The 27152-nt window shown below is 35.8% G+C and overlaps 1 protein-coding gene across 1 annotated transcript in view; it reads right to left on the minus strand.

Annotated features, from left to right (window-relative positions):
• The window catches only part of LOC140154375 (protein unc-80 homolog), a 157233-nt gene extending 138302 nt beyond the window's left edge, over positions 1-18931 (minus strand). The window contains 4 exon segments of the mRNA XM_072176942.1: positions 7658-8014; positions 8017-10906; positions 12522-12573; positions 18660-18931. Coding sequence (XP_072033043.1) covers positions 7658-8014; positions 8017-10906; positions 12522-12573; positions 18660-18751 — 3391 coding nt within the window. The 5' untranslated portion in view covers positions 18752-18931.
• Positions 18932-27152: the final 8221 nt, after the last annotated feature.

The following is a 27152-nucleotide window of genomic DNA, read 5'->3' on the forward strand; positions in this document are numbered from 1 at the left end:
GTAATTGTGAAAACCAGAAGGTTGAAAAAGAATAGATATTATATTTCTAGGAATATATCCACCCTGAGAATAATTTTTATAGTAATGCACTGCAAAATATAACTGTGAGGTATAATTTCATCATATTGTTATTTTGATACAGATAACATAAAACTAGACTGGTTTTACACATAATACACTGAACCACACAGAAATATAGTGTTGTGTAAATATGTTGCATTTGACCTTAGCATAAACGCAACTCAAAATATATTGCTTTTGCATGATACAACTGAATTTTTTCCTGCTCTATTTATGTCTAAGAATATTCATTTGGGAGCATAGATAAACATATCTTGTCATACTCTAAAAAACATGTAGCTAATGGCATATACATTTCCCAAATATAAATCCGATCACAACATTTCTCCTTCAAAAACATTTTGATTTACCAGTAACCAGTAACACTGTAGGTTTGTCTACATAATCAAATGAGGTGATGACGTAAACTGTGCGGTTAAATCGATGCAACACTGCATAGAGGTAGTCGGAGGTACTCAATATATTAAACCACAAGAAATGTCTGGCATATCTCTCTCTGCACAGACTTGTTTATTCCTCTTGTTTATGTACGAGTCTATCATGGTGATGGACATAAAGATCTACCATGATATAAGCTCTAAAGCTTTGAAGAAAAACTTTTTTTTTTCCATTTCATGTAAACATTGACCATTAAATTTATAGAGCTATAAATTTCCAAGATGTTTCATGGATTAAGTATAAAAAAATAATTACTGGCTATTTACTAAGTATATGAATCTTACAAGCTCCGATTCATCAGTTCCATACTTACATCATCCACATTAGGTTTTTGGAATTCTTTTCAAAATTTTGTCTTCTTATTTATTATTCTACTTATGGAATAAAAAAGGGAAAATGATTTGAGTTTCACTGCAATATTTGCAGTTTCATACAATCCATGGTCCTTGTTGTTTTGGGGGAGTTGTTTTTATTGATTTTGCAAACTGATGAGAATAAATTAATATGCAAAATGATGAAACAAAGTAAAAGAGCATGCATAAATGCACAAAGATTGCTTTTCCAAATCAAAAGTCATCTGATATAAATTCAGCTTTATGCAGCAGGTGTTTTGGCATTGGAAATTAAATCCAGTATTACCTACCACTACCATACATAATTGTATATCCTTTGGAAATCAATCATCAAAATGGATTGTATTTATTGGCAATCTATAATGCTTCATTGGCTAATTGCTTATTTCATATCACATTATCACAAGCAAATAACTATATATAACAGCAAATACAGACAAAAGGTGGGGGTCTTTGATTAAATTATGACATTTCTCAGTCAAGGTGCAAAATGACAGGAAATTTGTTTTGGTTGCCGGTCATATTTTTGTATTCCAGTTGAGTGTGCTACGTATGTATTTAATTCGGGAGCATGGGCGTACCAGGTCCACCAATCAAGGGGAGGGGGGCAAAATTTTCAAACCGTCTCACTGATCCGCTATATACAAAATGACTTCACTGGACCAAATGTGCGGGAGCACGCCAAAATTTGCAATTTTTACACTAAAATGGGTCAATTATGGGATAAAACCAGGCTAAAGGAACATGCATATAATTTACAACTTTAGTCAATTTTGAGTCCCTACCCCCTCGGTCGGTACACCTCTGTTCATGAATGGACCAGGCCATTTGTTTTTAATTAATTTCCTTTAAGACCTTGTGAGATATTTTACTGTGTGAGTGATTATAATAATTTAAGTTTGGTACCTCAACCCTCCTTATCTGGCCTTCTCTGTTTTACTTTTCGATTTATAATAAAAAAGTAAAAATATTACAAAAATAGTAAAGACAAAAAAGGAATACTGTAAAAATCACAGACTTCAACTATAAACTCTGCATCTTAAGTGTTATTGAATTAGAGCAATACCCAATTCAATAAATAATAAATCATACACAAGAGCATGATTATTGATTTATGGATAAAAATCGAGCTTGTCAATACTGAATACAAAGAGTAATTGATTCATATTTTAAATGGTGTTACAATATTTTTCTACTATTATGACTATGACTTCTGCTTCTGCTGGATTCTATGCAAACAGCACTGGAGAGTGGACATTGGTGACTGTTGATTTGACCAATATGCCTATGTAAGAGATAAAAATTGTACTACATGTAAAAGGCCGAATAAAAGAAAAAGATATGCCTACATGTTTAGCATCCAGGTTTTTGACAAATAAGGAAGAAGGAAGAGGTTTTTTAAAACATCTTTCCTATACAACCTAGCAAGGCATTAGCCAGGATTTGAAAGTAGGGTGTCCAAAGTACAAAAAGTAAAGCGAAGTGAGCGAAGCGAACGTAGCGTCCACCGGCCGGGGGTCCAGGGGATCAGGGGGCAGGGCCCCCGAAAGCTCCTGGATTTTAGCAATTTGAAGGGCCCAGGAGAGGCTTTTTAGACATAAAAATCCAACTATTTGTATTAAAGCAATTTGCATCAATACCATTCAAAACTTACTTTTCTTGACTTACTAAGGTAGGGACTGGTTCCTGGGAATTGAGTCCCGCCGGGTAGCCTAGTACCGGGTGGAAATTCCATGCCGGATACCGAAATTCCAAAAAAAAAAAAAAAAAGATCATTCATGGTTGACCTAAAAAAAAAAAAAAAAAAAATTGCATGATGTTTTGTGTTTTTAATATGAAAATTGATAGTTTGTATTCATGTCATACTATATTAATAATATCAAAATGCTTTGAATTTGAATGCATTTTGATATCATTGATAGAGTATGACATGAATACAAACTATCAATTTTCATATTAAAAAACACAAAACATCATGCAAATTTTTTTTTTTTTTTTTTAAGGTCAACCATGAATGATCCTAGCATTTAGGTCTAGTTCCTGGGTCACTACAAAACCGGAAAAAATAACTTAAAAAAAAAAAAAAAAAAAAAAATTTTTTTTTTTTATTTTTATATTTTTGTTTGCAATTTCGTAGGCCGTCCTAGGCCGTCCATTTTCGTGACAGGGCGTCCAAATGACGGCCGGACGGGTCTCTAGCTAAAGCCTTGCAACCTAGTATTAATTTGTTCAAAAACTCCCGGCAAAAACTGTACTTGTTTTCTGTTTTTCTCATTTTATATCCCTACATACAGGAAGCTATGAAAAATTAATGTAGTATAATATTGCTGAGCCTGTTTTGATTCTGTGTTAAAATTAATCAACTACATCGCCTCCATACCTCCTAATTAACACTCAGTTGATACCTGCCTTGCCATAATGAGCTTATTATTACAATCTCTAAGCTGATCAAAAGGCAGTGATATAATAAGCTGCGTGGTGCCCTCATCTTCATTGCACTAAATATGCTAAGAACTTGACCTGATGCTTTTAAATTAGATAATAAGGCATGTCTTCGCCATCAGGAAAGTTGTGTTTAGTGAAACTAGCAGTGGCGGCGCCAGGAAATTTTTTTCGGGGGCATTAGGGGGCAAAGTGAATTTCAGGGGGGCAAAATCAACAAAGTTTATGCAAAATTACCGTAAAAAGTGGAAATTTTCGTAATTTTGGGTTTTTTCTGGGGGGGCAACAGGGGGGGCAAGAGTTCTGACTGGGGGGGCATTTGCCCCCCCATGCCCCCCCGTGGCGCCGCCACTGGAAACTAGGCTATGTTAAATCTAAGTCCAATTTTTTTTTACAATGGCTGTGCCGTTATTAAAAATATATGTGTTTCTAAATGCAACATTATTACTTATACTTCATTCTTGCATAGATGCATGTTTTAAACAACATATAAACAGTTAAAACAGAAACAAATTTAAACAGTCTATATTTTATACACTTAATGTAATTTCAGTCTTGATACATGTACCACAGGTTTTTAGTGCTCCAGTGAAAGCTAAAGGGATGTTAATACTGGCTTCAGTTTATTTGCCTTATCAGCCATTGCCTCCATAATATTTTGTTTTTGTATGAATGTTTGTTTGATTATGGACATTTTAAATATACAAGATTTTCAAGGAGAGAGGGATTGAGATCTTCTTCTGTTAAGACATGTGTCTTTGTGAGCTTAGAGCATTCAAATCAGCTGGAACAAAATCTTTTGCTGTCTCTAGTGCAAGGGAATAAAATAAACTCACTATAACACCATCGCTAAAAAAATCTCACAACTCACGATTTTCGGTTAGTGTTTATTCTTGTTTAATTGTTTGCATTTCTTTTTCTTTTTCCTTGTGCAGCACTTTAATCATATTTAAAGGTGCTTTATAACAGTGTGAATGTATTGCTTGCTTATGACCAAAATGACTGTAAAAATAAAATGGTAGTTTTAGCAATATTTATTATTAAAGAAAAAATATCAGTAAAAACTACTGCTATTAACTTCACAAAATAAATATATTACATATACACTAAGGGTGTGAGTGAGTCCCGAGAATTCGAGTCCCGCCCGATAATCCTATTACCCGGGCAGGAAATTCCCTGCCCGGTACCGAAAAAAAAAAAAAAAAAAAAAAAAAGTTTTTTGGTTTTGTAGTGTCTCTGGACCTAGACCTAAATGCTAGGATCATGGTTGACCTAAAAAAAAAATTAAAAAATGAATTTTGCACATTGTTTTGTAATTTTAATATGAAAATTGATACATAGTTTTCATACTCTATTAATGATATCAAAATGCATTCAAATTCAATGTATTTTGATATCATTAATAGAGTATGACATGAAAACTATGTATCAATTTTCATATTAAAATTACAAAACAATGTGCAAAATTCAATTTTTTATTTTTTTAGGTCAACCATGATCCTAGCATTTAGGTCTAGGTCCAGAGACACTACAAAACCGAAAAAAAACTTTGAAAAAAAAATTTAAAATTTGCAATTTTTTTTTGTTGTTGCAATTTCGGGTACCTGGTTACCCGCCTGCAAAATCCGATGGTTACCCGGGCACAAAATTACCCGAAAATCACACCCCTAATATACACAGTGAACACTCATAGTGATTAGCTCAGCAAAATGTAAAGACCTAATCATAAAACCACTAATTGTATAAATTGCATAAAAAATTGTTTGAATATCCTAATTTCTAAATTACATGTACTGAACATGGATTTAAGTGAACATAGTACATTTACATTATGCTACGATGCATAAAGAACCATTTCTATGCTTACTATATGTGATTGTTATGTGGCTAGCCAGCTACATGAAAGTTCAATTCATTTTGATTTCTAGACAATTAAATTTTCCCATGAAAATTGCAGCAAAGCGAATTAGTTCACTCTCTGATTTGTTTGCCAATTATTTCCTACATCGTGTAAATATCGCTGATTTATGAACACGGCAGACACCTCCGTAATTCAGGCAGGCATGGTGTACAGCACAGACGTTCATGTATAGCGTGTGCCTGCTATATGTGTGTGTGTGTGTGACATGTTGTATTCAGCATAGGACTTGTTAAATATGCCAAGTAAAAATGCGTGCAGTGGAATAGTTGGCTACATGTATCTCGCTATATTCACACAAGTCATGTTGACTTAAATCATAGGTGCTTAAATCAGTGTGCATGTTGGGCCTGTACATTTCTATATTTTTTGTAACTGTTTGAAATCAAAATTTGATCTAAAAACGGGCTAAAAAATGAATCATAGCTTGTAAAAATGATTGCAGAAAAACAAATGCTTTAGAGTGAAGGTGAATATAATCATAGCTATGGTTGTATATAATTTGAATTCAGATCTTTACAGCTTTTTTATTTGTTTCTAGTAAAAATAATCCTCATGTATACTTTATTCCAGCGCTACATACCTTTTCACAAGTGATGTTTTCTCAAATACATGCATGTAGCAAATCATTTTCAATCCCTATACATTTTGAACTCATAATTCATTTAATAGATATTTTTAATTTCTATGTATAAAATCATTGTTTCTTTCATTCTTAACTCAATTCAAACATGTATGTGAATAATTTGATGATTTACTTAACCTTGGCTGTTCATATCTCATTCCCTTGCCAAGCATTGTTTTAATGCAAACATAAAATTAGGATAGGGTTTTTGACAATGAAATCCATAATTAATACTGCAACGAATCTGTAGTCTCAAATGACATCCATATGTTGCATGGTTATCTAATCAGGCTCAATACTACAGATGTACCACATACATCTCAATTGTAATGCTTCCCAGAGTTATTAATTGTGCGGAACAGAATGATACATGTCTTTATTATCTTATCGCTCAGCTTCAAGGTGGTTTTTTTAATATTAAAATATTTCCACCTGTTTTTGCATGTTTTGCTTAACAGAAAGCATAAAATTCAGTAAATTTATCAAGGCATGGTAACTCTACATCATGATCAGCCATATTTGTATTCAATACTTTTCACTTGGATTTTAAAATATCACATAGTTTAGAAAATTTTGTTTTTCAATTATTTTTATTATAAATTATTTTTGACAACCATAATTAAAAAAACAACTTGGCATCACATAAAATAAATATCACTGAGGTTAGAAGATGGAGAATTGTAGTTCAAAATCCAATTATTGTAAGTTGAATATAGATGCCAGTATTGCCTTTCATTTCAAGCTACGCATAACACAATTTAGATGGATAATTATGCTACATCGCATGGAATATTTATTAAATTATGAGGCTTCAGGCAAGCTGATACTAGATGCTATAGAATGGCATGTGCGTGCAAGAAAGTCGTGCACAATATTTTGCATCTAAGGATGTAAAATGGGCTATACCCCTCCCTATGGAAGACATGATCTTAATCTCCCACACAGGTAAAAATTTCAAATGGGGTTACCTGGACTGTTGACTCCAATTGAAATCTACACCCCCTGTGTGCACGGGAGATGACTATCATGTCTTCCATAAGGGGTGTATCAATTTCAGCTGGGAAAGCCCAATATGGGCAGTGGTTCTTGTGATATTTCCTGGAGCAACTTGATCACCTTACAGACATCAATAATCTTACAAACCACTGACTTGGTCAATCATAAGTGATACATATGATTGGTTTTGGGATTCAGTTTGTTTTGGGATACAGTTTGTCGTAAAATTTTACAAATGTAATTGACTGTGATAGTAATAATATACCAATTATATAAATGATTATGATACTGGTAGTGAGTATATCATCCTCAATTGAAAGATGGATTGTTTCGTGTCACAAGCTGTTTGGTGGGCTCATGAGCAAAGTGGTATAAAACATCCTTTAATGAGGGATATGGTATATTTTTACTATCACACAAATGTAAGCAGTTTTATTAATTTGTATTTACTATATGAAACTCATGCAAAAATTCTGGTCATTTGATGCACAACAGCCATCTTTTCTGCTGCAATTACTAATAGCAGAATTATTCGATTTACTCAAAAACCAAATGTAAAATTATGTCTAAAATAATACTATCCATTATCACACCCTGAGCATAATGAATTCAACCGTAAATGCATAATGTTTGTCACACAGGGTTCTTACTAGTGGAAGGCAACAGGGCTGTGGTGGTAAATATATAATGGTCATGCGGGAAGACACACACACAAGTGGTATAACACACCCAGACATACATGTACACCCCTACACACACAGGCCTAAGTAAATACACAAAATACAATCAAATTGTTTAGCCTACCTGCATGTCCTCTGAGTCCTTCTCCACATCCATGTTGACATCCCAAAGCTCTGAAAACTTGTATCAAGATATCCATCATGAGATTGTGTACAGTCATTTCTTCCAGTCCTTTAGATACATTGTCCCCTTCTCCATCGGCAGCTTTCACCTTCTCTCCTTCAACCTTGATCACAGGGACTTTACTCTCCGCTGGTTTTTCTGCTCTTTTCACAATTCTAAATTCCAGCACCGTCTCGATGATATGGAGAGCTACATCACATACACGAGCACTTGCCTCTTTTGTTATGATGGAATGGATTGCTTTAATCACTACCGAATAGTTGAGTTGACCATCCTCCTGGATATAATAGGTGGAACGGCCGCCTCTGCTATCGCCGTCTTCCATGCAGTGTGGTAGTTCACAAAAGTGTCTGAGTGACTGCGTGGAAGGTAAGAAGGTATCTGAAGATGGGACATACTCAGGTTGTCCCCATCTGGGGAAGTATGGCCAGAGCTACTAGGTTCCCCATCACCCATTGACATACCGCCAATTGAACTTCCTCCAGGAGACAAAGGTTCCATAGGCAATGCTGATGGAGACAGAGGTTCTGGTCCTGATGAAGTAGGAGGTGGTGTTTGTGGTGGGGCAGAGTCTAAATGATGAGTACCAAGGCGAAGTAGTGGGTGTGCAAAATCCATAAGCGGGCCTTGATCAATTGGGCTAAGGTTCTCTGGGGTTTTGGGTACATCAAATACAGGGCTTTGTCGGTGAAGTGTACTTTTACTCACTGTGCTGATGGTTTCACCTGGGGTCACTTGGGGTATCATTTCATATTCAACAGGAGATGAGTCATCAAATGTAGCCAAAGATTTCTCTTGCACTATTTGTATAGGATTATGGACAGAAAAGACTTGCATTGGCTTCTTGATGGTGAGTGAATTCCCATTAGGAGTGACCTCTTTGGCTTGATGGGATATCACTTCTGCTGGTCTAGTAGTGATTGCAGTGTTTCCAAAAACTGCCATTGGGCTCCCTTTAGTGGCTGTGATCGGTGTTGTAATGGGGTACTCTTGAATCTTTCCTTGTGTTATAATCAGCTTTGATGTTGATATCATAGGCCTGGTTGTTATCACTTCTGGTTTTTCACTGACTTGAATGGGACTTTTCTGCACCACTTTGGTTGCTGCGAGTTGGTTTCCAGAATGCTGCATTGGTGTTACAACTGCCGTTGGTAACTTCTGTGTGAACATTATCGGTTTCTGGACTGTAGGACCTGGAGCACTGACAATAACTGGTTTCTGGATGTACTTTGCCGCAGAAGTAGGTGTACCTACAACAGACATCATGGCTGGGCTTTGGTCTCTCCCAACTGGTTTTGTTGGGAACTTGGTAGCAATAGCCGTTGTAGCTCTAGTTTGATGAGCGACTGCAACTGACACTGGTCGTGAAGTCACAACAACATCTCTGGTTATGACGGTTGGTTTGGTGATGTCAAGAGTGGCAGCAGATGCTGTCAACGGAAAGTTATTATCAGTCTTTGGTGATTCTAAAGTCATTGGAGTGAACCCTGATATAGACACATTAGGAGTCCATGCCCCACCACCTTTAGATGCCTTTTCTCCCTCTCCTTGTTTTGCAAGAGATGGGACATTCACCTTCTGATGTTTTTCAATTTTAAACATCAGAGGTTCACGTTTTACATCTGGTGATCCCATTGACTTCTTATCACTTAAGTCTTCTGTGCTAGAAGTTACTTCAAGTTCTTCTTTGATCAGTTTTGGTACCAGAGGCTTGATACTTTGAGTCAGACTTACTGTACTTCTCCGCATCTTATTTCCATTGCCGCTCAAACGACGCTCTATGCTGGGTTTCCGTTCTCCGCTTGGTCTCCTCTCTGACTGTGATCTTCTATCAAGTGACCTCTTTGGTGGAGGAACACTCTTGAGCTCAAGTTTTTCATGGTTGAGCTTTGCTCTTTTCTGTTGTGATGAGTCCAATGGACGGATATCTGATGATTTTCCATTTTGCCCCACAGGCATGGAATATTTTTTCGGTGGGCCAGGAACCGGAGAGAAGAGAGAAATGGTAATCTGAGGAATTGGTGATGAGTTACTTCTTTGTCTAACTCTTTCAGCTGCGAGAGTTTCATCAGATATTTCTCTTAGACGGTTTAGGATATAAGTCAATGCCCAGTGAGTGCCTTCCTCAGACCAATGAGGGTTAAACAAACATCTGACAACAGCAACATCAAAATGACTAGCAGAGAATATATCACTAATTCTTGCAGGTATACGTCGTGCAGTTCCATCAGACATACTCTCTGATCGACTTGCTTGATGTACACTCACAGAGTCTCTTTTATCGAAACTTCCCCGCTTTTCAAAACTGCTGTGATCTATGCTAGCTAAGGCCTCTGATAATGAACGTTCACGTTTCTTTCTGATTCTATTTTCCTCTTCTGATGTGAGGCTTGCCCTTTTATAATCAGCTCTCAAATCTCCTCTCATTCTGCCGCACCTACACATCTGCCCATGGATAACAGTGGTATTGCAAATTTCACAAATGATTTCCACATTGACATGAGGTGGCTCGGGAGTCACCAGTCCACTGCTCAGACGACTCACTTCTGAAATTTCAGCAAGAGGTACCACACGACATCCTGGTTTCTCAGACTCGGGAGAACTTTCGGGTGATGGGGATGGGGTTGGGTCAGGAGTAGGCTCCGGAGTTGGTTCCGGTGTAGGTTCTGGTGTTGGTTCTGGAGTCGGAATTTTATGCCTCTTCGGAATTTGAAAGCTTCTCTTTGGTTTAACTGGATTTGAAAAACTTGGAATGTCAGGCTGTTTATGAGCCCAAAGTGCCCTCCATAACTTGACACCATTTTGTAACCGAAAAGTCAGATCACTCTCCTTGATACTGTGTACAAGTGGTGCAAAGAGATAGACAAAGAGCTGTATACCAATCAATGAATGCTCCAAAGTTCCTGTATTCTTTGTCAACATCTCCAGCTTGTCGCCTTCGTCTTCAAGACATTTGTCAGGCGCCTCCATCAGGACCCAATGTAACGTATACAGAATCTTGGTCTCTGCAACGCCCAACTTGTCCATGTGACCAAGTTTGGCACGATTGGCAAGTAGAACTGAGCAGCAGTGCATGAGATGAGGAAGAGATGCTTGTATCAGTTGCCATCTTGGTATACTGGATATGGCATCAGACAAACTAGGTGACAGACCATGTAACTTGTGTTCAACAAGGATCCTTTCAAATGACTGTAAACAGAGATACAGGCACAGCAAAGTTAATAATTATATTTACGTAAAATAGTATTACATGTACAATTCACAGGCATGAGACTGCACTTTCCTAAAAAAACTGAAAATTTGTGTGAAATTAGGCAATAAGTACCAAAAACATGCTGAAATTAAATAAAGTTGTGGACATTTTGACTAAAAAACAACTGAATTCAGTTTTAAAACTGAAAATTCTCATGCCTGAATTCAGGTTATGAATGTGGATGCATTTTTTTCAACAACAACAAATATTCTCAAGAAGGGATAGTATTTTTTTTCAAACGTTACCATTTTTGATTACCTATATAACAAATAAAGACAGTCAGGCAGACTGATAATCAGTCAGTCTAAAGCTGGATGTGTTAGCTGTCATAATTTATTTGTTTTATCTCTTAATTTTTCAATTGAAATTCTACTTTTTATAAAAATTTGATGGCAAATTTAAGCTGCCCATTACTAGCTCCCATACTCTTGGACTTGGTAATTGAATTTATGGTATCTTTGTAAGTTGATTGCTATACTTTTGACAAATTGAAAATGCCTTTTTTTATTTTATTGATATGAGTACTACCTTAACAAATGTTTTGGCAAATCTGTACCAACAACATTTTTTTATGATATTTTTAGAAATGAAAAAAGTCTTCAGAAAATGAATCGCTTTTTCAAAACCTTTCTTCTTTCTTTACACATTTATCATTATCTTCTTCAAACCAATCACATTGCATAAAAGATAAGATGAGCCTTGAACACAGTCTAATTCTGAACACGCCACTCTCTATTTTCCTCCTTCTTTGCATTTCTATCTATTTTTGAAGCTGAGCACTTATGATTATTAGCGCATAAGAAATACAGCTCTCACTTTGCAGTCTCCTCCGCACACTAACCTACCACTGCCGCTTTGCACACATGTAATAAAGCAGACTTGTGACGGAGGCATGCATGAAACAATCCGTTCACACAGTCAAGTCTCATAAATTATGGACAATGTATGAAAATCACACTAGCTTAACAACCGACCGACAAGACTGCATGATGTGGCAGTGGCGGGTGGCACACAGTCTCAGGCATAATTGAATAGTGTGGTTTTTTTTCTCTCTTTTCTTTACATCTCAATCTTGTGAATAGCAGTTTTTGTTTTCCTTACGGAACTCTTTCTGCTGCATTACTGTAATTATATTCATATGCCAGCACTCCTTCATTACATTTTATTGGATTGGAATAGTCATATGGCTATAAAACATTTGAAATCAAAGGAATCCATGCATTTTTTTTTATCACCTGCAAATGAAAATAAACATAAAACAGTCTCATTAAAAAAACGTTTCTGTAGTGTACACACATTTTGATTTTCCATGTTAACAGTTTTGAATTTGTTGGCAGATTTTTAAATTAATTAATTACCAAACAAGTGATAAGGTTCGCAAGGAATAAGCTAGTATTTTTATCGTGTTTTGCACTCCACAATCCCTTCAATTCACATAAACTTTAACCTTTTATAATTCCATCCATTACAATGAAGAAATCTAATTGAATGTACTATGATAAACAAAGAAGCCAACAACAAAAATAACAAAATGATCAATTTAAAACTTACCACACAACTTGCTTCATAGATACGTCCTTGAAACTTTGGTCTAATGAACGGGCTGTGAAAGAAAAAGAGAGCAAACTTGAATCTTTGGTCTAATGAACGGGCTGTGAAAGAAAAAGAAAGCAAACTTGAAACTTTGGTCTAATGAACGGGCTGTGAAAGAAAAAGAGAGCAAACTTGAATCTTTGGTCTAATGAACGGGTTGTGAAAGAAAAAGAAAGCAAACTTGAAACTTTGGTCTAATGAACGGGCTGTGAAAGAAAAAGAAAGCAAACTTGAATCTTTGGTCTAATGAACAGGCTGTGAAAGAAAAAGAAAGACTTGAATCTTTGGTCTAATGAACGGGCTGTGAAAGAAAAAGAAAGCAAACTTGAATCTTTGGTCTAATGAACGGGCTGTGAAAGAAAAAGAAAGCAAACTTGAATCTTTTGTCTAATGAACGGGCTGTGAAAGAAAAAGAAAGCAAACTTGAATCTTTTGTCTAATGAACGGGCTGTGAAAGAAAAAGAAAGCAAACTTGAATCTTTTGTCTAATGAACGGGCTGTAAAAGAAAAAGAAAGCAAACTTGAATCTTTTGTCTATGTGAAACAAAAAAAATCAATTCATTATTCATGTATGAGCTTTGGTCTAATGAATGGGATGTGAAATATAAAGAAATCAATTCATCATTTTATATTAAACTATATGCTATGCTATTCCCAAAAGTGACACTTTTAAGGGGTACTACACCCCTGCCCAATTTTGTGCCTTTTTTGCATTTTTTCTCAAAATTATAGCGCATTGGGGACAAGTAAGATATGTATATTATAGGGGCAAGGACTACAACTACTGCACTGGGAATTTTATTTCAGCACAGACAGCAGTTGTGGAGTTACACTCAAAAATGAGGGAAAACCAATATTTGATCAATAAATCAATAACTACTTGCTTTGAGTTGCTGAATTTTCAGTACAGTAGTTGTAGTCCTTGCCCCTATAATATACATATCTTACTTGTCACCAATGTGCTATAATTTTTGAGAAAATGCAAAAATAGGCTCAAATTGGCTAGGGTGTAGTACCCCTTAAAGGGGTGTGACCTGATCAACAATGCATAAAAACCAAAACCATGTTATTTATCACATTTATGCAGCACTTGGTGTAGCTGGGGACAAGAAAGCAAACATGCCCTGGGTGCCATCTTCAAGGGTGCCTAATTGAAAAATTCAGTGCCCATCACAGACCAATTCTGCACTGATTCTGAAAGTCAACAAAAATTGTGCATGCTTCGTGTGCATTTCAACATAAATAAAACAGTCATTTGAAAAACTGTTTTTTTAAAACCAAATTGCACTTGATTATAAAAAGTAGTATGTGTATAATTGTGCGAAAAATTGTTCAGGAATTGGGGGTGCCATTCTGTATCATTGCCCACAGGCCCCTTGCTCGCCACTGCATTATTCTGAATATTTGCTTGGGTTTACATGGATGTATAAAAAGGGTTGATATTTGACATTGTGCATTAAGTTTGAACAATATAGTGGTCAGTAAGTATAAAATATAAATAGCAGGACTCCGTAATCAGTACGTAGAGGACAATTGGAAATCTCTTGGAAAAGTAACTCTGTAATTGAGATCCGCCACTTAAATCCAGTCTATAAATGTGCTGTGACAACTATTTCAAGCATGCTGGCTTGGCTTGCTCATCACCATGCTTGTTTGAGATCTGTCAAAATAACCCTCCAGGAGTATCTGTCTTCAAGTCCTCAATACAACCATACTTTGATACACAACCATGCATGATCACATCATGTTTTTATTTCTGAAGATGTTCATGCTTTCCATATAAATGGTTTTTAATTTAGTACATAGCAACTGTACAGGTAGGCCTACATACATCTATGTAAGTTTGTTTCTAATTACAAGCTTGTAACATGCTATCACAGCAAATGGTACTGAAATGTATAAGATATGGATTTTAAAATGAATCAAGTTTGAAAATAAATAGACATCAAAGTAATGGTCAATGTATCATTGCATATTATCCTGTATTGATACCAGTACATGTATGTGTAACGTGAGTCTCATTTCCTGTGGGTGAAGTTCATGTACTAACCAAACATCAAAGAGAACTTAGCATTCCTGAAATGTCGATTTGATTCAAGCACTGAGTGATGTGATTTACTCAGCGCAAATTTCCCCGAGATTTCTAATAAATGATTCCAGCTACAGTAGATCCATGGCATGGCAGATAGGGCATTATGGGTCAGCAGAGTAGTGTTTGGTAACTTTAGGGCATATTGAAAATTCTTAGAATGTTCAGCTGCATATGGCAGGCACACAGGCAGATATACTGGCTAGTAACATTCATGTTTGAACAAAAAAGGAATAATTTGCGATTTGCATTAAAAACAGATTTTGATTCCCCCCCCCCCCAAATATATTGTTACTTTTCACTATGCAGATATAATATATATTTCAGGCCAAACAAATGAGGTAAAATGGCGACAATTGCATTCCAGCGCCTATCATCCACTGTTTATATCAGTATGTCGAGTGAGGTGGATCTGCTGAATATCCCAAAGCTGCACAAATGGCCACATTTGTATACATACATGTAACCTGCGCCATACTGGTATACATCAATGATTCTGTTTGACTGAGTTCGATGCAATCTCATAATACGATGGTAGGTGAATACTGAATAACTAGGGATGCAGGCTTATAAAAAAATCTCATTTTAAATCTCAGAATCACCCTAAACTTGGCCTTAATGGTTTTAAATGGGAAGCATTTTTAATAGCTCTATATCTCCACTGTCAGGACTGGAAAAAATGTAAATTTCCCGGTACCCAATAATTTGAGTGAACCATATTTCCCACGATAATTGGTTGTGGCGCGTTAGCGGTGTCAGGGGGGTGTCGGAGGGAGATGTGCCCCCTCCGAAGCTGTTTTTTTAATGACACCAAAATGACGCGATTTGGTGCACCATTGTTTACATTTTAGAGTTTTTGGCGACTTTGGAGAACCACTGGACCTATTCTCATGTGCTAGGATATCATTCACAGTTAATTTGGAAAAGAAATGGAAACAATTTACAAAAAAATTACAGTTTGTTATCCTTAAAGGGGGGTAACCCTATTGGTTTTGGATATGGATTGTCTTTAAAATTACATAATAATATCAAATATTGCCCCTTTATGCTGCTTTGTGAGAAAACAAGAGCATTTTCAGCGTAAATGTGAATAAATAGCCAAATTTGCAATCCAATACCTTGGTATACGTGAATTGCATTATGGGCAGGCAAGCAACAACAACAATTCCCGTTCTTATGACGACAATGCTGTACAATGCCCGGCCCGTATTGAACGGAAAGTATTTGTGTTTTTTTCGTTCCGTTTCAGAAAAAAAGGAAACAAAATATATTTCCCCTTGCAATATGTACATTTCAAATGAATAAAAAAAAATTTGGGTTAAAAATGGAGAGGAAAAAAAAAATCCGATACCGGTGTTTTGAACTGGGTAGCTCTCGGGTTCAACACAACGCGCTAATCGATTGAGCTAAATCTCCCACCTCGTCCATCTTGGAATTGTATAACTATATCGGCATACCGTCTCCTCAGCAGTTAGTGTGGTTCGCTTTTTCACAGAATGTGTATGACGTGAAACCAAAGTAGCTGTTGAGGAGACTGATGATTCGCAATTAATTCCGTCCCCACAATTCCGGACGAAGTTTTAGTATTTACAAACTGGTAACCTGTAAAAACCGCTGTGATTCATGATTTCTCCGGAAATACATCGACTTGGAGCGTCAAATTTCAGGATAGTAATGACAAAAATAGTATTTATCATGTGATACCAAAACCTCATCAACAATGAAAAATATCGGGGGGATGATGCTGTCGATCGGGTGACGGACCTTTAATATGCAAACCACTAACTAATGTTTACCTCTTCATCTGTCACATATTATAAATACATTGGTTTTCCATGCATTTATAATATGTGATAGATGAAGAGGTAAACATTAGTTACTGGTTTGCATATTAAGGATAACAAATTGTAAATTTTTGTTATTTTTTCCCATTTTTTTTTGAAATTAACTGTGAATGATCCTAGCGCATCAGAATAGGTCCTGTGGTTCTCCAAAGTTTTCGAAAACTTTGAAAAAAATAAATAAAAATTCCGGGATTTCCCGCGAGCCCCAAATTTGGCCGAGTTACCCAGTTTTTCCAAGCCTTCCGACTATAAAATTTTTATGAACATTTTTAATATTTTAAGGGGTGGGTATATGTATGAGTGTTTGGGTTGTCTCATATCCCTGGACATAGTGTGCAGTGGGGCCAGACCACCACCCTTTTTATTTTACTCTACCACTTTTTAGGCACCCTTTTTATTGAAAATTCCTGACCCCACCACTTTTTGCTTTTTCGCCATTTGTATGTACAGTCACATGCAATTTGGTTTGAAGTAAATCAAGTATGCCGAACTCTGCACCTATGTATATCCTGCAGAAGTCCGATACATTTCTCTCCATTAAGATGATACATTATTACGTGAACAATGCAAATTATATGTGAAAAACTATACTATTGTACTGTATAACAAACATTGTAATTCATAAGGGGGTACTACACCCCTCAATAAATTTTTGTCTATTTTTGCATTTTTCTCAAAAACTAATAGTGGTAACAAAAATTTATGTATAGGGGCAAGGAATCCAATTACTACACTGGAATTTCCCAAGGCAAGCAGTTCGTTATTTATGATAAGAAAAGAGGTACCGCTAGAATGTACCTCATTTCCTATCATATATAATTACTGAACCGCTTGTCTTGAGTCACTGAAATTTCAGTGTAGTAATTGGATTCTTTGCCCCAATAATATACATAACTTTTGTTACCAGTGTGTAATTACTAATTATTTTTTGAGAAAAGTGCAAAAATTTACCACAGGGGTGTAGTACCCCCATAACTGAACTTTTTTGGCGTACAAATCCTGTTTTTTCATGAAACTGATTCTCATCTTGATCGATGTGTTCAGCGAAACACTGTAGCCTACTCTTCTTCGATGCATGATTATTAATGACGTCACTCATCAATATACGATTGATGTTCAAACAATAAACTACTACACTGTACACTTGACAACACGTCATGGAAAATGTGACATTTGCATATATCATGCGTACAAGTTTTGGCAGGGGTTTGGGAGGATATTATATATAATATATATTATTATATACATTTCCCTGGAATCATGTAAATTCGAATCAAATGGAATTTTATCTTGCGATATGGTTTGCGGGTTTAGCAAATTTTCTTGAATACTACGATTATTTTATCATTCAATACAAATAAAGTGTAAGTTGAAACAAGCCCCACGCTTTTTATTTTAAGGAAGGTTAAAGGGGTGCGTTACCCCCTGCCCCGGGGTCCTAGGGGCCCGTAAAAATTAAAAAGCATACCTTAATGGGCCCATAAAAGCAAAAAAAATATACCTTGCGGGGTCTTGTGCGATCATTTTACCCCCGGGCCTGCAATGGCTCCCACGCTTTATATCATTCCACGCTTTTTACCAACAAAGTTTAAACCGGCCCCTACACACTTATAATAGATTTTTCTAATTTCAAAGCGGCATGCTTTAAAAAGTGTGGACTGCACACTATGTACGTTGGAAGGTATTTTTAGGGTTATGTTTAGGGTTAGGTTTAGGGTTAGGGTTAGGTTAAGGGTTAGCATTAGGTAAGCTTAAACGGATTAGCAGTGTTTTGTACTGACAGGGTTTCGTACTGACAGGGTGTACCCGTCAACAACAGTCATGTTCTTGTCTGAATAATTTCAGAGTACAGCATACTCCGCCATCAGTGGTGTGATACTGTGCTTTCTCAAAATGTATACTTTAAATAGTTCATGAGTTTGGGAGAAACTTTTTGAAATATAAATCAGAAAAATAGAAAAAAAAAGTTGATTTTTGACAAACATGACCAAATGATAATCACAAAAATTAATGTTTTACATGGGTATAAACCCCAGTATAAGCCTGGTATAAACCAGATGATGACGCAAAATCTATCAACAGATATTCATGAATTGCATCAATTTTGACAGCTCTTTCATTTTGTGGTAACATAACATTTTTCATTTAATGCCGTAAGCTTACCTTGTTTGCCTCCACAAGAAAATCTGTATGGGCAGAGGAATCTGACGGACCGCATATTTTGGGTCGTCGAAACACTTCTTGCGTTTCACCATCTTGATTAATCTCCTCCTGCTAGCTTCCTTGCAATCTTACCAATCTATGTTTTGCCATTTTCATCACAATCATGTTGATAATTGCCAAAAAAATGACGTTTTTTGTCTCGCCATCGTTTTACCAAATTCGGCTCGAGACGATCATTTTTCCCGTTCTCCGACTGTCAATCAGCTGAGTGGATGGAGGAGGATGCGGGTTGTTCCATTTCGTGAGAGGTGCAATTTCCGACACATGTAATGAATACGACAGGCCAGTATGGCAAATGGCCTCATTTTCGTCGGAGGATTCACGGGCATTTATTTTTCACATTTAAAAAAAATGTGATTTTGTTCGAAATAAAAACCCTAGAAATATCAAAACTTAGCATATTGGGCTCAAAAAACACACAATAAACAATTAACGATAAACACACACAAACATGAAAACGAAAAAACACCACTTATATGTACAAAAAAGAATCACAGCTTGTACATAAATAGCTATAAATGAAATTCACAGCTTTATTTTTTATGTAGGCCCCTATTTTCATTCTCACTGGTATTTATTATTAGGTTTATTCGGGGGGGGGGGGGTTCTTCAGGGGACTTTCGGATGCTGACTTTCTCTATAGGCAATAACTAAATATAACTTTGGGCACTTTTCAGAGTTTTTAAACCACTGCTTCCAAACAAAAGCAATTATATTTTCTAATTATCTCTTTTTTTATGACAATAGGGTTCCTTTCTACACCTTGAAGTTGAAAAAGATTTTTAATAACTTTGTAAGGGTGCCCTAGGGGTTAAAAAAAATAGCCTGACCAAAGTTACCCCGCATTTGGGGCAACTTTGGTCAGAGTATTATTACATTCCATGAAGAAAAAAAAATCAAAAAAATAGATCTTCGCTGTGGGCCCTATAGGCCTATGCACAAGTTGTTGTTTTTGTGACATTTGACCCCTTGTAAAATTAATCAAGCACACATCATTGCTCACAAATTTTTTTTTTTAAATGCTCATTTTTGGTCAAAAATCCTCAAAATATTTTTCTTAACAAATTGCCACCAAATATGACTAAAAACAATATTGCTGTATAAAAATATGACCATTTAAAAAAATATTTTTGACCAACCAAACTTACCCCGCTGACCGAAGTTACCCCATTTTACGGTACTTTTGCTGTTTTTATCACCCATCAGTATAAAATTCCCGCTAAATGACAATATCACAGAAAGCTTGAAAAATCTGACAAAATTTGATGATTTTTTTGCAAAAATATTTTGAAAATGATCTAAATTTCTTTCAAAACTTTCAGGCATCAAAATCAATAATATTTTTGATTTTACATGATTTTAGCAAAATATAAAAGAATCTCCAAAACTAAGGGACCATTCAAAAACATTTGTTAGGGGGCCTGATGCAAAAAAATTCATCGCGAAAAATTTTCGCCCCCCTTTTGAGATCTCAAAAATTCCGGGCCCCCGCCCCCTTTTTGACATGAGAATTATGGGTCAACCCCATAGAAAAGCATATAAACTCAGTTTTCACTTTATCCTCATTGCCTATGGGGGTTGGGTTATGGTGGGGATGGATGTTTGTATAGTTGTTTGTTTTAATGTTGCAATATTGGCGCTAATTAAGCTGCTGCCTCCAATTTGCATGTTTAGGTGTGTTTAATGTAAATTCTAGCAATTTGACCCGCGGGTCACCATCAGAGTTTGAAATATAAAACCTTACTTTTAAAATTTGTGGTCATTTTTTCCAGGGCCCCCCTTAAGAGGGTCAAAAATTTTCAGGGCCCCTTTTTGCACCAGCCCCCCCCCCCCCCAACAAGTGTTTGTGAATGGCCCCTAACACAAAATCAGCGTTGGTCGGGGCAAGTTGCAAAAAAGTTCCAGTACACGTATTTGATTTAATTCAATACCATTTATTTACGTCTTCTATCCCCGCTTCGCAGACATTATTTAGTTTCTACATCAGCTGACTGCCCCCCCTACACTTTCAAAATCGTTCCGCCGCCGCACTGAGCTGATTTGAACAGCGTTAAACTGTCCATACCACGTACCAACATGTTTAAGTTCCGGTGTAAAATTTTGTACTGTGTTGTGGAGCATTTCCTTATAGATTTTTATCTATGCAGATTATTAATTGAAAAGAAAACTGGGAAAATAAAAACAATCAAAGCCGGCTGAATAAACCCGGATCAAATATACAACGTGTATAAGTTTGTAGTTTGTTTTATATTAGGTCTCAATGTCTACATGTAGTATCTCTTTTTTGTAGCAAGTTATTGGGCTATGGCTATTCAAAAAAATGTACACCCTGTAGAGAAGTTCAGATTTCCGGACTTTCAGCTTGACCAGTTATGATTGCTGGAAATCCAGACTTTCAAAGTGCCTGAATATGACGAAATCCAGCAAAAAATAGTTCACAATCGAAAATTCTAAATTTGAAGATTTTGCAACTGCAGGAATAACAGTTGTTTTCATGAATCAAACCTGGAAATTTTGCTCCGCTATAGTAGGTGTGCACCTATTTTAGCCCAACGTATAAGAAATAATGTACACTATACCTTCGTTTCGCGTGTGCATACCATAATGATAAAAAAAACCTATATAATTGCTTGAGCAGTTGAGCTGCTATCTTCAGTAGATAGCAGCTCCGGTCCAGGCCGTTGACAGCTTGAGTACATTATAGAGGGCGCGAATTCAATTTCAGTTATGCCTGGTTATGCCTGAGTTATGCAGCAGGGTCTGACATGTTACTGAGACTGTAATATCGCTTTGAAATTGCTGATCGGCACTAATGCACTAGAAAAAAACAACTTAGCCGTTCACATGATGAAATAAGTATAAAGAGAAAATAATGTAAAACATATAAAATTGTAAATTCATACGTAGTGGTATAATTTAAATTAGAAGAATTTTTTGACTTCAACACTACTTAAAATTTGATCGCTTACCGGGAGCGCTTTCACAGTACCAACTGCGTCCTCAGCCGGATGTTATGGCTCTGATGGTTTATGGCTTGTTGACAACCTTCGATGACGTCACACTATTAGAAGATGACGTCAAAGGTGTTGTCCTCGTCCCCCTGGTGGTCTTGGGTATGAGTAGGTTGTCCCAAACTGGATCTAAATCCAGTCCAGTGTCTCTGTTCAAGTTGGGTCCTTTTTTCCTGATGTGTATGGCTTCTAGGACCCTTCTGGAAAATTCTTTGGGTTCTTTTTCCAGCACATTTACGTTTTCCCAGTCTATTTGATGGGTGTTTTTGCTCCTGGAAATATGCTCATGTACAGCAGATTTGGAACCGGCAGCCTTTGATTTATGTTCAGATAGCCGTTTTTTCCAACTTTCTACCTGTTTCACCAATGTACATAGCATCACAGTCTGAACAGGAGATTTCGTAGACGGTCCCTGACTGTTTTAATTTGTCTACTTTATCTTTCGGTGACACTTGAACAGAGACACTGGACTGGATGTAGATCCAGTTTGGGACAACCTACTCATACCCAAGACCACCAGGGGGACGAGGACAACACCTTTGACGTCATCTTCTAATAGTGTGACGTCATCGAAGGTTGTCAACAAGCCATAAACCATCAGAGCCATAACATCCGGCTGAGGACGCAGTTGGTAGGCCTACTGTGAAAGCGCTCCCGGTAAGCGATCAAATTTTAAGTAGTGTTGAAGTCAAAAAATTCTTCTAATGTAAAACATGGTTTCTGGAGTAGAAAGAGATGATGAGATGCTAAATGTTAGATGCTATCTTCAGTAGATAGCGATTTATACTGTTGTATAAACACGTCTGAGGGAGTCTATTTCTGTGGGGCACTTTGTTACACTTACTGGATAACTGAACGGGCCTTTAAAGTGCGGTGATTAGATAAATAATTGAGCTCTCTTATCATGCTTATTACTTATAAAATAAGTACAAAATTTCAGCAAAAAAAATACCCGTCTGTCTTATTTTAAATATGGCCTGCCACAAGAATCCCCGGGGCATTTTCACATCCCTATATGCAAAACGTGTTTTTTTTTTGGTGACAGTATTGTGTTCAAATATTTCTTTATTTGGGTACTCCTTGTATAATGTCAAAGTTGATAATGTCAAGGTTTTAACAGTAAATAAGAACCTACGACTACACAAACATAATACACACGTATTAACAATTACATTATGTGATATATACAGGGTGTCCCATAAAAAATTACCAGGCGAATGAATTTGGACATAAGTCGAAAAATAGACGTCAAATTCCAAATATCTAAACATCAGCGTGTAGCCCGTCTGATTCTGCATCTTATACGCTAATTTTACTGGAATCGGTTCACTGATTGCGAAGAAATGAGCGATTACATAACGCGTGTGTCAATTCACTTCATTCCAAGTTTGAAAGAAAGATCATTCAACACAATGCGCACTATTGGTTAATAACTGTCAATGGGTTTCATATTTTGTACGGTGAAATCCTTTTCGTTCTTTATAAACAATATGTTTCTTGCAAAACATTTAATTAGGTTTTGTTCAAATTTGAAAACTTGCACGATATTGAAAGTGAAAGCTTGCATGTAAGATGATTCTCAGTATGTGTAAATATCTTTTCGTTAATGTTGATATGAGTGTTGCATAAAGAATGATTGCATAAAGAATTCCAGCTGGCTTAAAAAAATTCTCACACATATTAATGTTTTTGGAATACTTCCAAGAAATTGTAATGCAAAGTTTAAATCTTTTAAAACTTCAACATTAATGTTGCATGGTATCAAATAACACGTAAAGCTGTAAGCACTTGAACATTGTCATTCTTGGCTCAAATGTTCTTTGAAAGTTAAAATATAACAAATTTGCACAACCTAAATAATTAAAGTTGGAAAGCTTCCAATTGTATAAATCAAAGTTTTTCGGACAAACTGTTATTCATCTTCAGTGAAAGCATGAATAACATAACAACGTCGGATTATAAAATAGATAATGTTGACTAAATTTAATGAGATACACAAACTTTAGGAAGAGGTGAGCGAGTATGAAAAAAGCGCCTGTTGATCAAACTTGGAATGAACTGCATTGATGCACGCATTGTGTAATCGCTGATTTCTTCGCAACCAGTCAACCGAATCAAATAACAATTTTGAATGTGATGCGAAATAAAATAGGCTATGCGCTACATTTTAAATTTTGTGATTCTGATGTCTATTTCTCGACTTACGTTCACTTTTAATTACTCGGTAATTTTTTCTGGGACACCCTGTATACGACCGCAATGTTAATGCATGACAACAAAACATTCAACATTTTAAGTCCAATAAACTCAAAATTTAAAACATGATGAAATCATTTTTGTTCAACTGTACAGTATGTACAGGGCCTAAATAATTAGTAACGTGTTTTCTCCTGATTTGAAAAAAATTAATATTAAAACCATCAAATCAACATCACAAAGAGGAGTTTTTATCACTTTTAAAGCATCAGGCATATTTGATGTGGGTTGTAATAAAACTTGAAATTGACGACAAAATACGCTGAATTTCAAAACACGTTCAAGTTGCCCCACCCCAGCAAATCAAAAATCTTTCCCTTTCAAAACTTACAAGTACAAGTGTGACCCTAGGGACCGTTCACAAACACTTGTAACACTTTCCCAGGATAATTTGTGGTCATTTTTTTCAGGGCCCCCTTAGGAGGGTCAAACATTTTCAGGCCCCCCCCTTTTTTGCATCAGCCCCCCCCTAACAAGTGTTTGTGAACGGTCCCCTATGTCTAGTTCCAACTGGTAAGGATATACACGTAAACATGGCATTGATCGGTATAATTTAAAGCAATATTATAACATTTTCAAACAAAATAGATTAGCATTTCTTTGCCATAAAATGTTAGCTTTTACTGTCAGATATATCCCTTTTATTTTTGAGCCGAACAACTACGGCAAAGCAAAGAAAATTGGAATTTACTACCAGCGCACGTGTCGCCAATACATACCACTCCTTCGGTCATGTTGTGGTACGACCCTTTGTTGTGTATATCACCGTCGCCCACGCCGCGTACATACTGTGTGTTATGAACATCGTGTATGCGTTCGACTAACGATTCCATCGTAATAATAAATGGCTGAATCAGCCTTTTATTCAAAATCTCTGATTTTGACAAAACTACAGCACCTAGAGTCTTGATTTTTGTATTTTATTTTGGTTTAATAAAGTACAATTTAATCGTGTAAAAAAATGAATTAAAAAAATTCAGTGAGGGCGTCCTCCTCAGCAAATGTTATAATATGGCTTTAAAAGGAGAAGATACTGAGGAAAGGGTATACTTGTAAACGTTTAATTAGGCCTACTAGTTTAATAAACTAGTAGGCCTAATTAAACGGAAAGACTAAAGAATGAATCAGGGATTGAATAACGAACATTATATACGACCAACATGTACTCACTATACATAATACATAGTCTTTCACGCTTCAAAGTTGAGACAAAAGTTGCCAGGCAACGATTTCATAATGAATAAATGTTTTTCTGGTACCCGGCCACAAAATCTATTGTGTTGGTCTGATTTCACGCACGATGTGATACAGGTATGTTGAATGTCTGCAACCATACATGTTTAGAATGTTCGAATTAACCTTGAACTTAGTTGATTTGTGCATGCATGTTTGTAATAATACTACCACATTCTAATAATATTATAAGAAGTACGAGCGTATATTGAGTAACATGATTTTTTTTCTGAATTATATTGAATGAATATTGATAAAGAAAACCGAACAAATAAAACGAATCAGAAAAAGATTTTCGATAAATAATAATTAGTCATTTAATTAGTTATTCAACTAGAGTAACCAATTAGTAATGTACGTAAATAAATCGCGAAGTCATAAATTCACCATTGGTCATGCAGTTTCTTAACAAACTGAATATTATAAGTCATAAAAATATGTTGAAATGATGCAAATTAATGTGAAATGATATTGTTCTTTCGCATTATAAGTACATTATTTCAGCATTGTTTTTTGGTGAATAAACAAATTATATCTTGTATGACTAATTTAAGTTAGTCGAAAATTAGTCGAATTAGATATTTTTTGACTAACTTAAATTTACAGTATAGTGTCATAGGGACATGCACCCAATCGGTTTGAAAATTGAATGACTCACGCTACGCTATATGTGTGTCAGGTTTACTACCGTATATGGGTGTTTTTTTTTCAAACCGTTTCTTTTATTATTTATTTATTTATTTATTTATTTATTTATTTATTTATTTATTTATTTATTTATTTATTTATTTATTTATTTGTTTATTTATTTATCTATTTATTTATAGATGTAAATCACACTCCCATAAAACACATATATATTTACTAAATGTATATAATTATATTATAATTATTGTTATTTATATTAATTATATATTTGCCGTCCTGATAATAACCACGGTATCAAGTTAAGTATTGGGGTCACTGGGTCTGATTGGGGAGCACAAGCAGTTGGCAATTTTCCTATGGAATTTTCTAAAGTTTGCAATCTGGGGGCATGTGCCCCCCCCCCCCCCGTGCTCCTATGACGCTACGTCACTGTACGTGCATGACGTATAGATTTGTTGCAAAATAATAATGAATACCAGAAAAGCATTCACGTAAAACAAAACAAAATAAGGTAGGGCCTAACAAAAAATGATTAAAGCTATGACAAAACAGAACAATAAAACTATCAGGAGATTGTTCTAAATTTTGCGAAGAAAAGGAAAATATACTCGTGATTCCAGAATAAGGATTTTTCTTTGTCTGCGAGTTTGTAAGGCTTTTGAAAAGCAATGTAGACAATGTGGTATACAGATCCATGAAATTTACAATTGGGGTACTTCCTTAAGGGGGTACTACACCCCTCGATAAATTTGTGTCTATTTTTTTTTCATTTTTCTCCTAAACTAATAACACAGTGGTAACAAAAGTTATGTATATTATAGGGGCAAGGAATCCAATTACTACACTGGAATTTCAGTGACCCAAGACAAGTGGTTCGTTATTTATGATAAGAAATAAGGTACCGCTAGGATGTACCTCATTTCCTATCATATATACTGAATCGCTTGTCTTGAGTCACTGAAATTTCAGTGTATTAATTGGATTCCTTGCCCCAATAATATACATAACTTGTGTTACCAGTGTGTTATTATTTTTTGAGAAAAATGCAAAAATAGTCACAAATTTACCACAGGGGTGTAGTACCCCCTTAAAAGTGCCAGTGTGTAAAATATAATTAAGGAAGCAGTGAGAAATTTTAGACATTGACTTTAAATGTAATGATGATAAGCATATATACATAAAATTATACATTTTCAGAAAGGAAATGATGCAAGGAATCCAACTAACACGGCAGATTTCAAAAATGAGCAGTTTTTGAGAAAAGTGCTAAATTTGATTTCGGTGT

This window comes from Amphiura filiformis, chromosome 6 (assembly GCF_039555335.1).
Source record: "Amphiura filiformis chromosome 6, Afil_fr2py, whole genome shotgun sequence".
Lineage (NCBI taxonomy): Eukaryota > Metazoa > Echinodermata > Ophiuroidea > Amphilepidida > Amphiuridae > Amphiura > Amphiura filiformis.